The sequence below is a fragment of the Somniosus microcephalus genome, chromosome 3 (assembly GCF_052327205.1).
Source record: "Somniosus microcephalus isolate GS21.2 chromosome 3, FLI_Smic_1.0, whole genome shotgun sequence".
Classification (NCBI taxonomy): Eukaryota; Metazoa; Chordata; class Chondrichthyes; order Squaliformes; family Somniosidae; genus Somniosus; species Somniosus microcephalus.
Genome location: NC_140989.1, coordinates 36,922,237 through 36,936,045, shown reverse-complemented (window position 1 = coordinate 36,936,045; position 13,809 = coordinate 36,922,237). Strand labels below are relative to the sequence as shown.

Sequence of the window (13,809 nt, the reverse complement as noted above, 5' to 3'; positions counted from 1 at the left end):
CAGAGTCTTCCCCCAGTGTGCGCCGGCGCATAAAGGTGGAGCGGCGGCCGGCCGCGTTCCCGGCGGCCGCCTGCCCGCACCTCCCTTCCCGGACTCCTGCATTCCCCCCCCGCGGCCCTGATCAGTGTCTCATGCGAGCCCGGCACTTCCCCGAGGTGCCGGGCTCAGATGTCGGGTCAATCCGCCGGACAGTTGTCGGCTGCAGGCAGCTCCTCCTTAACAGGAGGAGGAGGCCTGCAGTTCCCCCGCCTGCCGCACCGCATCGGGTGCCGCAGCGGGGGATTAGCGCCGGGAAACCCAAGTTCACGCCCGTTTTGAGGCGCTAAAGGAGGGTTTTAGCGCCCGCCGCCGTCTGGGCCCGGCGCACCCGAATTTTCGTCGGGCGCTGCCGCATTACCGCTGGCGCAAACTTTCTGGCGCTACAGCCCTGGCAAGACCAGAACCCAATTTCTAGGCCACAGTGCCTGAATGCAGTGCTCCAGATGGGGTCTGACCAAGGCTCTGTACAACTGAAGTATGATTTCCTCCCCTTTGTATTCCAGCCCCTTGAGACAAGGGCCAACATTTCATTCGCCTTTTTGACTACTTTGTGTACCCGTGCACTAGCTTTTAGTGATTTGTGTACATGGACACCTAAATCCTTTTGCTCCTCCGAGCCTATCACCATTAAGGAAATATTCTGATTTATCTTTCTCAGGTCCAAAATGGATGACCTCACAAATCCCCACATTGAACTCCATCTGCCATAGTTTTGCCCATTCTCTTTTTGTTTGTTTATGTCACATTATAACTTCCTGCTCCCATCCGCACAACTTATATTACATCTTAACTTAGTGTCCTCTGCAAACTTGGATATGCAAATCTCTATTCCTTCATCCAAGTCATTAGTATATAAGATGAAAAGCTGAAGCCCTGGTACAAGGGGAATACCACTTGTTACATCCCACCAATCAAGAGAACATTCCCTTCATCCCTACTCTCTGTCTTCTAGCTCTCAATCAATTACCAACCCATATCATAAGGTTACCTCCAATTCCATGTGCTTTCATTTTTGCTAATAATCTCTTGTGCAGAACCTTATCAAATGCCTTCTGGAAGTCCATATAGACAACACCCATAGCCACTCCCCTATGCACCATGCTAGTCGCCTCAACTAGATGAGATACACATGACCTATCCTTCACAAATTCATGCTGACTCTTTGATCAGCTGAAACTTGCTCAGTCACTCTGTCTCTTTTGATAGTTTTCAGTAACTTCCCCACAATTGATGTTAAACTGACAGATCAGTCGTTACCCGTTTGGTTCCTTCCTCCCTTCTTAAATAATGGAGCAATATTTGCAATTTTCCAAAACCAGTGGCACAATTCCTGAATCTAGAGAGCTTTGGAAAATTACGACTCGTGCAGTTGCAATTTCCTTACCATTCCTCCTCATGTCTTTTAATAACCCTGGGGTGGAAACCATCAGATCGCAGAGAGAACAACTGTGTGCTATTTCTGTCACGAGGATGACACGCATGAGTAATGTGATGATCTGTGTTGACACGATTTTGGCCATCACATCCTTTGCTTGTAAACAAATGGAAAAAAGCCTTTTCCCATAGCGATAGTGCCCCCTTTGAGCCACAAGCCTTATGTGCTACATTTACATTTTCCTGCTGATGAGATTATTCAGGCCCCATGTTTACGCCATAGTTACCAGCCGGAAGAGGGGGGAAACAAAAGATTTTATTACTGGATCTCACTCCTGTGTTGAACTTCATCTTATTCCATTAAAAGGAAAATGTGGTTGCAGGTTTTTGTTTGTGAGGGGAGGTTGGGGTGGGGCGGCACCTAGCTCCACCCGCTCCATTTCAATCATACACCAATCAGCTAATCTTCCGAAAATCCATGTTTTTGTTTATGTAAACATTGTGGGGTCTGGAGGAGCAGCAAAATAACATTTTCAACCTACCTTTTTGAGCCTCTTCCGGCCCTGATCCTCTTCGCCACTGGGTTGAACATAAGAATTAGGAGCAGGAGTAGGCCATACAACCCCTTGAGCCTGCTCCACCATTCAATAAGATCATGGCTGATCGTCGACCTCAACTCCACTTTCCCACCCTATCCCCATATCCCTTGCTTCCCTTAGAATCCAAAAATCTATCTATCGCAACCTTAAATATACTCAAGAACTGAGCATCCACAGCCCTCTGGGGTGGAGAATTCCAAGGATTCACAACCCTCTGAGTGAAGAAATTTCTCCTCTTAAATGGCCGACCCCTTATCCTGAGACTGCGCCCCCTCGTTCTAGACTCTGCAGCCAGGGGAAACTGCCTCTCAGCATCTACCCTGTCAAGCCCTCTCAGAACCTTATGGGTTGGCCTGGCAGGAAACTCACTGCCGTTTCCTGTTCGGGCCGTCGAGTTAAAATTGTAGGCGGATCCCGATGATGTCATCAGGGCCCAGCATGCATATGTTAAAAAAGACCCTGTCGGCTTTGGGCGGGTGTCCTTGCTGCCTTTTCAGGGGAGCAGGTGAAAATCAGAATCTGTCAGTTCCAGGGCGGGTAAGTAACTTGCGCCATTTTAACTGCATGGTTTCACACCATAGTCACACCTAATGATCCATGACTTCATTTAATATTACTGCTAATATTGCTAAATCCTTTTAAAGAAGGAACCGGGATTCCTCAATGACGAGTGGGTAAATGCATTATGTCATGTGATACTGGGCAATACAATCAAGGTGGTCTTGTTTTAGACTGGCCTTTGACCTCTGGGACCTGGGTTTGAATCAATACTAAAAGTATGCTCTGCCTGCTAGCTGCAAGGCTCTAAATTGGACAGTCTCAGTACAGTTCCTAGTAGAATTGGCCCACAGCATGAATTGCTGCTATGTGCCACTGATTAAGACTAAATTGGTATTCATATTCCGAGAGGCCACATGATGCAGTGAAACGGGAAATGTCACTCTGGTACAGTGGGGAGTTTTCTTCTGATAATGGTGCAAGTTACATCTACAAATGAAAACGTTTACCTCTTACCGTCAACAGCTTTCTTTTTAATTGGTGTTTTATTGTGTAGGATTTGTACAATGATTAAAAATATTTGTTTCCTCCACCCCCCACATTTGACAGGGATGGTCGGATCAGTAAAGATGAAATGATGGCCTATTTCCTGAGGGCTAATTCCCAGCTACAGTGCAAAATGGGACCGGGCTTCATTCACAACTTTCAAGAGATGACATACCTCAAACCCACCTTCTGTGAGCACTGTGCAGGATTTGTAAGTACTCCCAGTGGGAATGCTAGTGTGGCACTAAATACAGGAAACTCTCGTTTAAACGGCACCTAAATATCTGGAATTCTCTATTAACCGGCAAAATTCTCACTCCGAAAACAACACCTCAATAACCAGAAATGTTGCTGAGTCCGAGTCTCCCGCGGTGGCCGAGTTAGTCAGTGGGGGTAGTTCTCCAAACTGCCACTACTCGGCTTCTTGGCGCTGTCGGAAGTCCGAACACCTCAATAACAGGAGTCTGACTCTCCCGTGCTGCCGGTAGTCTCTTCCGATCCGCCATTTTTCTGTGTGTCTCTCCATCTTTATCGTGAATTATCTCCCCCATCTTGCATTATGGAATTCCCAAAAGTTGGTCCAAGCAAAAGGAAGAGAGTGGTGTTAACTTTAAAACAGAAAATCGAGATATGCCAATGACTAGAAAGGGGAGAGAAGCGTAGATAACCCACTCCGTCATCTGGAATGTTTAATCAACCGGCACCATCCCGGTCCCGTCGGTGCCGGATACCAAAGAGTTTCCTGTACTAGTTTGTGTTTCAACCTGGATGCTTACCTTTGATGGTTTTGCTTCCTGAATGGAATTTGTAATATTACAACAAGCATCAGAAATCTGCACTGATACTTTGTAAGAATAAAGGTGGAGAAATCTAGGAGGTTCAAAACTCAGACCTGCCAAATCTAAATGTCCAGTGTAACCAGGCCCGGTGAGCACAGGAAAGGGTCCAACATTAGACCTCAGGGGCTAGCAGGACACCACAAGAATGAGGCAATCCTTGCAAGCTAGGTTGTCTTCCTCCCTCTTCCTTCATACACTGTTGGATTTGAAATACACCTGAATGACATTCTTCTCTGGACCATGGATCATGCACCTAGGTCTAGGGCATTTCTATTGGCCTGCTGCTGCAGTGAGGCCGTCTGGAATATCAGTTAGATTTCCACACTTCTGACACAACGTAAAGCTGAGAATCAGAGGCGGCACTGTAGGAGTGTGATGTCATAAAGTATCTCCATAAGCAGGAAAGTCCCACAATTCCAAAGAATCAAAGCACTGACTCGTATAGTGAACATCATGAGTCCAGATATTTTTTTTGTATTAAATGTTCTCCTCTCCCTAAATATGGCATTTGACACACTCTCGAATTCATTATAATGGAGAATATTATGAAAGGCAGAGGACGCTTTAGCAATCCTTACCGTGTTATGGGAGTTAACTCTAATCGTTCTCCAGAAATTACGAGCCACCATCTTGAAAATCTATCTTGTGAAACTTACTTCAAAAATTAAGAATTAAATAGATGTCCCAAAACATAGTGTTACTTATTTGTCACAAAGCAATCTTCAGGCAATACTGCTCTGAATTGGACACCAGTAGATTTGTGAGAGTGGCCTGAAGGTAACATTTCCTCTGATTTTGCAATTGAGAAGTGCCTGGCCTTCACTTGACACTCCCCCGCGCCCCCCCAACAATCCCCATCAACGTGACTAAGATCAGGAACTCTGTGAAGTCGTGGTCATTAAACATGCGTCCCAAAAAAAGCGAATTCAAATTTCCTGCGCTGTCTCCTGAAGTTTACACCACAGTCTTAGTCATTGATCACGCTCCCACATGTCCCTGAAGCAGGATGTCTGAGATCACTGGGCAGTGGGTATGCTGCATGATACAAGCAGACAAGAGCTGATGCAGACCATGTATGAGGGCCGGGATTCAAACACCGCCTCCCCCCCCCCCCGCGCTGCTTTAAAGGGGTGTTGTCCCTGTCGACAATTCTTTTACTCTTTCCACGTTTGCCAGAGGACACGACAGCACAATTCATGCCACGACACGTTACAAAGCCAATTGTTTGTAGGCAACCCGACCAAGCTGGTTTATCGCTACGGCGCTCTCTAGCTCTTTGCGCTCCCCGGCAATTCAAGCCGGCCGTTTGCTGTAGCACGAAACCCCCTTTTATTTTGCTCCACCGTTCGAGCGAAGTAAACGACAACCAAACTGTTTTCATGGTGCATCTTAATGGAAACAGCTGCACCGTGGTTCAAAACAGATGAGCAGCTGGGCTGTAAAACGGGGCTCGGCCATGTTCCCCTGCCGCTCTCCGCCCAATGCGGACACTTTGCCGAGATGAGTTATCATTGATTTTTTTCTTTAATCCGTTGACCCTTTTCAGTTCTATTTTGCCCTGTTCTAAGTGAGTTTTGGGAGCAGTGCTGGTGACTGACACAGGTCTGAAATAATGATTCCCTTCTCTATCTGGCAGGAAGGGTGTTGCGAACAGCTACGTCCTGTTTGTGCAGCAGCAGGCCCCTGCTCCTTCCTCTTTCATTACTTCACCTTCCTCCCGACTTCCTCACCAAATCACTAACATTCTTTTGTTCTCTTTGCAGCTCTGGGGTATAATCAAACAGGGACACAAGTGTAAAGGTAAATAAGGACTTGCTCTTTGTTTTTTCGGTAACCTATTGTATTAGTGTATGCAAAGGAAGTTTTAGGGACACGGCGCTAAGGGGTCTGGGTCCTTGTAAATCAGGCTCCGTACAATCTGCAGTCTGCTGAGATTGAGCGAAAAGTCAGAATCGTTACTGCAGCAGCTGTCATTTAAAAAAAATCTTGTCATTTCTGTGAAGGGTAAAGGGGACACGGTCCTATCTTAAGTCATCACGTGATACAATTTATCAGATTAATAAAACAGCAAAGCGCACCCGTGATATTTTCACCCCACCGACCGCACCACTGACTCATTTGGTTGCTCTCCATTTGAAATTTCCAATTTGAAAGCAAGGGCCGAAAGCAAACTCCTCAATGCAAACGCTCAGATATTAGGAACAAAACACAAAACTATACCCACAAAATACTCGAAGAAATTGAAAACTCCATTAATCCAAATCAATTCTGGGAAATGTGGAATAACCTGAGTACAACACAATTGCAAGCATTACCAATCCAAGATGGCGACATCTGGAGAACACATTTTGAAAACCTCTACAAAGACATCCCAATAAACGAAACAAACCCAAGTCAACATCATGTCACAGAAAAACTCCACACATTAGAAGCAACAATTAAAGACAACCAAAACCCTCTAGACTCCCCAATCACATGGAAAGAACTGGCCACAAAAACAAAATCTCTCCACCTAAAGAAAGCCTGTGGTCCAGACAACATCAAAAATGAAATGCTCAAGTTCAGCAATATGGAGATGCAGGGTGCGGTACTCAAGTTATTCAACATCATATTACGTTCAGGCTGTTTTCCCGATATCTGGTGCCAAGGACTCATCTCTCCCATATATAAAAGTGGAAACAAATCAGACCCAAATAACTACCGCGGCATCTGTGTCAACAGTTGTCTAGGGAAGTTATTCTGCAGTATTCTAAATAGTAGATTACTGGATTTTCTTAACAAACATAAGATCCTTAGAAAAAATCAAATAGGCTTTCTTCCAAAACACCGCACCACCGACCATATCTATACCCTTCACACTCTCATTGAAAAGCATGTACACCAAACAAAAAATGGGAAAATATTCGCTTGTTTCATTGACTTCAAGAAAGCCTTTGACTCTATCTGGCACGAAGGGCTCTATTACAAACTTCTTCAGTGTGGAATAGGGGGCAAAGTCTATGACCTTATTAAATCGATGTATCTGAAAAATAAATGCGGTGTCAAAATTGGAGACAAACGCACCTGCTTCTTCACCCAGAGAAGAGGCGTCCGGCAGGGCTGCAATTTGAGCCCGACCCTGTTCAACATATACATAAATGAACTAGCAGACATGCTGGAGCAAAGCGAGTCACCGGGTCTATGTCTCCTGGATGGAGAAGTGAAATCCCTGTTCTATGCGGACGACCTGGTTCTGCTGTCTCCCACAGAACAGGGATTACAGCAACAACTAGACCTACTCGACAAATACTGCCAAAATTGGGCCCTAACAGAAAATCTAAAGAAAACCAACATCATGATTTTTCAAAAAAGGCCCAGGTGTCAGGAAAACAAATACCAGTTTACTCTCAGTGATACCATCATAGGACACACTATGAGCTACACTTACCTTGGTCTAACCATTACAGCATCAGGGAGCTTCAGCATAGCAGTGAATGCACTCAAAGAAAAAGCCCGAAGAGCCCTATATGCAATAAAAAGAAAATTCTACAACATCCAAATCCCAATCAAAATCTGGCTAAAAATATTTGACAGCGTAATCCTGCCGATTGCGCTGTACGGTAGTGAAGTATGGGGCCCGCTCAATCACCATAGCTACACTAAATGGGAAAAACACACAATAGAAGCCCTACATGCAGAATTTTGCCGAAGCATCCTTCGCACCCAAAGGAAAACACCAACAAATGCATGCAGAGCCGAACTAGGCAGATACCCACTGATAATAAACATCCAAAAACGAGCACTAAACTTCCTAAATCACCTCAAATCTAGCTCCCCAGACACCCTTCATTTTAAAGCCTTCCAGACCCAAGAGCTAAACCCAGAAAAGAGTCCCCTGAGTCAGCTGCTACTGAAACTAAGTACTCCTACTCAGCCGGACCCTGACCAGTCCCAGACCAACACTGCCGTCCAAACACCAATCCGAGTGAACCAAATCATTAAACAAAGCAAAGAAACCTACCTGGAACATTGGAACAAAATAACCAAAAGCCAAAGCAGATTAGAATGTTACCGGGCCCTAAAAAGAGAATATAAACTGGCAGACTATCTCTCGACCATCAGAGACACAAAACAGAGACAGACCCTCACCAGGTACAGACTAAGCGACCACCAACTAGCAATTGAAAAAGGAAGATACAAGAAATCCTGGCAGCCTAGAGAGAATAGAATATGTGATCAATGTCTGGCCGGCGAGGTTGAGACAGAGATGCATTTCCTCCTAAAATGCGAAAAATTCAACACATCAAGAAACATATCAGCCAAACAACCCCAGATTTCAAGGAATTGGATGACCTGTCAAAATTAAGATTAGTCCTGGGAGAAGGAGACAGACCATACCTTGGTGCCAAATATGTAACAACATGTCACAACCTGAGGACTGTTTAAAATTAATACTGAATGTACCCACGGATGTACAAAGACTGTTTAAATTAATATTGTTTAAAGTAATATTGTATGTAACCAACGAAGGTCAGAATTGTTTGACACCTACAGAATGTTGGAAAACTGTACTTTTTGTTATGTAAGCTTTGGCAATATGGTTCCCTGTAAACTTTCATGCCAATAAAGCATTTGAATTGAATTGAATTGAATTGATACCTACTGTGGGTCAGCCTCCCCCCCCCTTCCACCAGATACCTCAGCTGGGCTGCAGCGCAGGCTTTGATGAATATGAGAAAAGGGCAAGGAAAGGCTTCAGTCCCATCAATACTCACCATGCCCAGGAATGAAAGCTGTGCTAGTTGCAGTATTATATCTCAATAAAGTTGTTAAGCTGAGCTTTCTATCATCATGTGACACGTAGGCCCCAATATTGAGGGGGAGGGTGCGGGGGGAGACAGCCGAAGAACCCGGCAAGACCGGGGACGTGGAGGTCCTGCCAAACGTAATGGCAGGGCCTCATTAACATTTTTTTTTGCTCCGTTTCCCGCCCGCCGTGCTTCTTGTTGTATCTCGTTGTTTGGTGCACGATGTCATGAGAAGAGAATTGTTCAGCTTGTAGACAGCTGAGTAATTATCCACGCGTCTTAGAATGGAGAGCACCGTCCTTTCTGTACAGCAGAGGTCTGACCTTCCGCGACCGGTGGGCTCCGGAGGGACTGGGGTCCATCATCACCACTGGAAATGGAATTTTAATTTGACTTGTTAAGTTTCCTTTTACTTTGTTTTTTTTAAGTTACAGTCCTTATTGGTTATGCCCCTTTTAAAATGGGGGCACATGCTGAAACCTAATTCGGCAACTGCCGGAAATGAAAAGAGGTCCAATTTCCCCGTCAGTTCTTCCGTACTACTCCAGAAAGTTACTTGGAAACTGCCACTGTACCTCGAAGCAGGCCGTGCTGTCAGATGAAGTATCGATGCTGTCCTGCGCCAGCACAATGCAAACCAGTTGCTGGGTTTCCCTGCAGTTACTCTCGCCCATCGTAATGACCTGTCCTTGCAGCACGAGAGTCCACACCCATCGATGGAAAGGAATGCGCGGGCATACAGTGCCCACCTGCCCGCCCGCTGCCCAAAGAAAGACATCCCCAAACTGAATCAAATTCATTTTATTAAAACAAAGTGACATCGCAGAGGTGGGAGGGTGCTATCTAATTATTAATTATCTTCAGTGCCCCAGGATTGGACATCTAGACAGGCTGGATGCAGGGAGGATGTTTCCCCTGGCTGGGGGGTCTAGAACGAGGGGTCACAGTCTCAGGATACGGGGTAGGACATTTAGGACTGAGATGAGGAGAAATTTCTTCACAGGTGGTGAACCTGTGGAACTCTCTACCACAGAAGGCTGTGGAGGCCAAGTCACTGAAGAAGGAGATAGATAGATTTCTAGACGCAAAAGGCATCAAGGGGTATGGGGAGAGAGTGGGAATATGGTATTGATAGAGGATCAGCCATGATCATATTGAATGGCGGAGCAGGCTCGAAGGGCCGACTGGCCTACTCCTGCTCCTATTTTTCTATGATTGGAAAAGGGAAAATGAGCCCAGCGCACTGTCGATTCATTCTAATTATTGAACAGTGCTGGAGTTGTAGTGGACTATACCAGAGGAGTAATTATTGTGCCAGCTTTTCAGTGAATTAGGAAAGCGCGGTGATTCTGGCCCGAGAGCTGAGCGTGCTCACACTGGGCTACTTTGAGGACAATGTCAGCTACACTGTCTAACTCTTACTTTCTCGCTCTGCAGACTGTGGTGTGAATTGCCATAAGCAATGCAAAGACCTGCTAGTGTTAGCATGCCGGAAGCTGCGCAAGAGCTCGTCCTTGGAGAGCACGTCGCCATCTCCGCACACCCACGGCTCCCTGCCCAGCAGCCCTGCGACCCTCTCCTGTGGAAATGGTAGGGACCGCTGATATGATCCTTGGAATGTTGTTGGCTTGGGTGCACTTAGAAAGGTGCACTGTGGAAAATTCCCTTTTTTCATCGTCACTTCAATGGAGTATACAACCGTACTCTGCTAAATGATGCAGTCACCATCAATTGGTTCCATGTTGAAGGTGCAAGTTACTATTGGTGGTATTAATGGACAAATTCCTCTGTCCACTATTGCAATGGAGGCATTAACTTGATTATATTAAATGTATTAATAGCGCTGCTAACATAGCAAAGGAATGTCACACCCATGCGTTAAATATTGATCCACTAATATCAACGACAGCAATGCCTACCCTGCAGTGTCTGTCACACATGAATGAGCCTAGCAGATGCAGCACATTTTTTCCCACTCCTCAGCCAGCCTCTCCCCCGGTAAGTAGGCTGTGAACGCCACAGAAGAAGTGTGGCCAACCCACTCCCGGCTCACCAGCAATGTCACTCTGAAACAGTCAGCGGCAGGTGTGACCTGGGAATGGTTCTCCTTTTCATTTTCTTCCCCACCCCCCATCCCATGAGGAAGTACCTGACTCCCTGCTCAGGGTTGCTCCACCATGATGTGACTGAGAACCCAGGATACAAAACTGGTCCCAAAAAAACGTCAGGAAGTAATAGTTTAAACTGTGCATGCTGCACGTGCAGAGTTTTGTTCTCAATTTAGGTTATAAATAGAGCTGTTTTATTAGTGGGGCAATACTGCAAACATGCAGGGCCCCTTTGGAAACTGGCTCTTTGCTTCTGTATGTGCGCAGTTTCCCAATAGCTTTCCTTCACCGAATGGGTTCTACCTCAACCCTGAGTTCAGCACTCTGGAAGGATTAATGCATTTTGGAATAAGCTTAACTTTAATCACCAATTTAGTCTTGTTGGGGAATAATCTACAATGGACATTCCTTTCTTACACAGTCATCTAACTGGGTAACAGCTTGATTGGACAGTTTCCAACATACATCCCAGGAAGCAATCTTAAAATTCAAGGAAATTAGATCATTTCATTATGTTTTTGCATGATATTAGGGCAAAAAGGTTTTTTTTTGCATTAGTAGATTAATTGTGAGTATGATATTGGGGGTTTATCAAAGCTATCACATATCCTCCACATGCCCAGCTTTCAGCAAACAGTTCCTGCTACACAATGCACTTTCCATGTGAATCATATTACTTTCTTCACCTCCATTGGCTTGTTATTGCTGTTATCTCAACTAAGCCACCCTGTAGCAAAACAAAATGTGCTGTTCTTACAGTGATATCCAGCCATTCAAAATGACTTACTGTGGCGAAACCTACTGCACTGTTTTCCTTTTAGTGGCACAGCTCGTTTTTAGCCAGAAAGAACTTGCATTTTTACAGGGCTGTGTCACATCCTCAATGGATTACCTTTGAAGCACAGTCACTGTAGTTATGGAGGTAAACGTGGCAGACAATTTGCGCAAGCCAGAACCCGCAGAATGTTTGACCAGATAAACCTGATGTTGGTTGAGAGAGGAATGTTGGCCAGGATACTGGAAGAAGTCCCTGCTCTTCAAATAGCGCCATGGGATCTTTTACATCCACTTAACCAGTGTAGAAAGAACATAAGAAATAGGAGCAGGAGTCGGCCATTCGGCCCTTCGAGCCTGCTCTGCCATTCAATTAGATCATGGCTGATCTTCTGCCTCAACTCCATTCACCGGCCTTATCGCCATATCCCTTGATGCCTTTACTGGTCAGAAATCTCTCGACTTCTGTTTTGAATATACCCAATGACTGAGCCTCCACAGCCCTCTGGGGTAGAGAATTTCAAAGATAAAGAAAGAGCTTTAGTTTAATGTCTCATCTGAAAGACAACGCCAACGACAATGCAGCACACTCTCAGTAAGACACTGAAATGCCTGGATTATATGGTGAAGTCCACAGTGGGCCTTTGAACCCACAACCTTCTGACTCAGAGGCAAGAGTGTTACCAACTGAGCCAAGGCGACACAGTACTATGTATGACTTTTCAGAGCGGGAATATGGTATTGAGATAGAGGATCAGCCATGATCATATTGAATGGCGGAGCAGGCTCGAAGGGCCGAATGGCCGACTCCTGCTCCTATTTTTCTATGTTTCTCTGAGTCTGTTTCATAGTTCCAGTACTGTGTGTGCGTGTTTGAGTAAATCTTCTAATCTTAAGTCTCATTTGATGGTTATTTTGACCTTTTGTCCTGAGGTTTTAAGCTCACAGTTTAGGCTACATAAATTCCTCACATTTAGTTTGTTTCATGCCTCTTGATATTTTAAAACTGGATCATGTCACTTCGCAATCTTCATTTCTCCAGGTAGATGTCGGCGAGTCCTTCTTAATAATTTCAATCTGCATTTTCTTGATATCTTTTGCAGTTCAAGGCGGAGCTGTGTTTAATTTCCCCCACAGCACCAGAAGCCAAGCCCTCGACGGCAGGTCAATCACACTAATGACTGGTTCAGCTCAAAAGATCTCGGTGCGTTTGCAGAGAGCTACGGCCAGCCAGGCCACACAGACAGAGCCCCTGTGGCAGGAGAGCGGGTGGGCCGCAGGCGACTCGGGGTCGCACACCTTCCCAAAAATGAAGTCGAAATTCCAAGGAAAAGGAGGAAAGGGCAGGGGATTTGCCAAGTGGGAAAACGAGAAGCCCAGCATATGTGCCAAAACAGAGGAGGAGCACGAGCCACTGCAGAATGGGACAGAGACGGATGAAGAAGAGCAGTGAAAGTGCATTTACTCAAGGTAAAAAACCCAGCACACTCAATACATCACCACGTGATATTGGAATGGATAACTGATGAGCACTAGTAAGTTTATGAAGTCCAGGTTATTATGGATGGTATATTTAGCCATTGACATGTAACTGCTTTGCGTATTTGTCTATTTGTCATTTTTCATAAAGTGCAACATTTCTCAAACTTTTTTCTGCCAAGTGTCATTAAAATGAAAAAGCCCTCGTGTAAAATACCATACCTATTGTTCCTTCATTCGTTTTATCTATCAGTCAAAATCTTACCGGCCTCACGTGCCTGTGCCTATCACACCTCAGCTGTCGCTCCTGATATGCAAAGCATACATCACGCTTGCGGCTGATTGCTCAAATTTCATATTCAAATTTCATATTCATAGGAGAGCAAACAATCACAATTGAACAGGTTGGAAATGCAGCAATCAAAAGCATGAAGGTGAGTATGTAAGCTTCCAACGAGAAACTACAAGCAACTCCGCAACAACCAGCAGTCAGCAAATGCTACCAATAAAAGCAAGGTCAACCAGCAAAATATCTCTAAATTATTTGGAAAATCCCTGTGGCTGCTATCTTGGATTTGAGTTTCACATTTTTAGGACAGTGAAAGTAACTGGAATTTATTCTTGCACAAAACTTGAAGCCCTTCAACTATTTCTGAGGTACTTTTCCTGGAACAAGAAGAATGCAGATTACTATATTCACGTGGATGTTTACAGCACATTACCTGTGTGACAAATGAAACTTTAAACGAGGCCACATTTTTAAGTG

At 45.1% G+C, this 13,809-nt stretch overlaps 1 protein-coding gene across 2 annotated transcripts in view; it reads left to right on the top strand.

The window, feature by feature from the left end:
- The window catches only part of rasgrp3 (RAS guanyl releasing protein 3 (calcium and DAG-regulated)), a 115,717-nt gene that overhangs the window by 86,452 nt on the left and 15,456 nt on the right, over nucleotides 1–13,809 (top strand). The window contains exons 10-13 of one of the 2 annotated variants that reach the window (XM_085980083.1): nucleotides 3,120–3,267; nucleotides 5,659–5,695; nucleotides 10,120–10,272; nucleotides 12,668–13,034. In XM_085980083.1, coding sequence (XP_085836209.1) covers nucleotides 3,120–3,267; nucleotides 5,659–5,695; nucleotides 10,120–10,272; nucleotides 12,668–13,017 — 688 coding nt within the window. In that variant the 3' untranslated portion in view covers nucleotides 13,018–13,034. Of the gene's footprint in view, nucleotides 1–3,119; nucleotides 3,268–5,658; nucleotides 5,696–10,119; nucleotides 10,273–12,667; nucleotides 13,265–13,809 lie in introns of those variants that run through there. The other variant, XM_085980089.1, reaches the window with a different exon arrangement.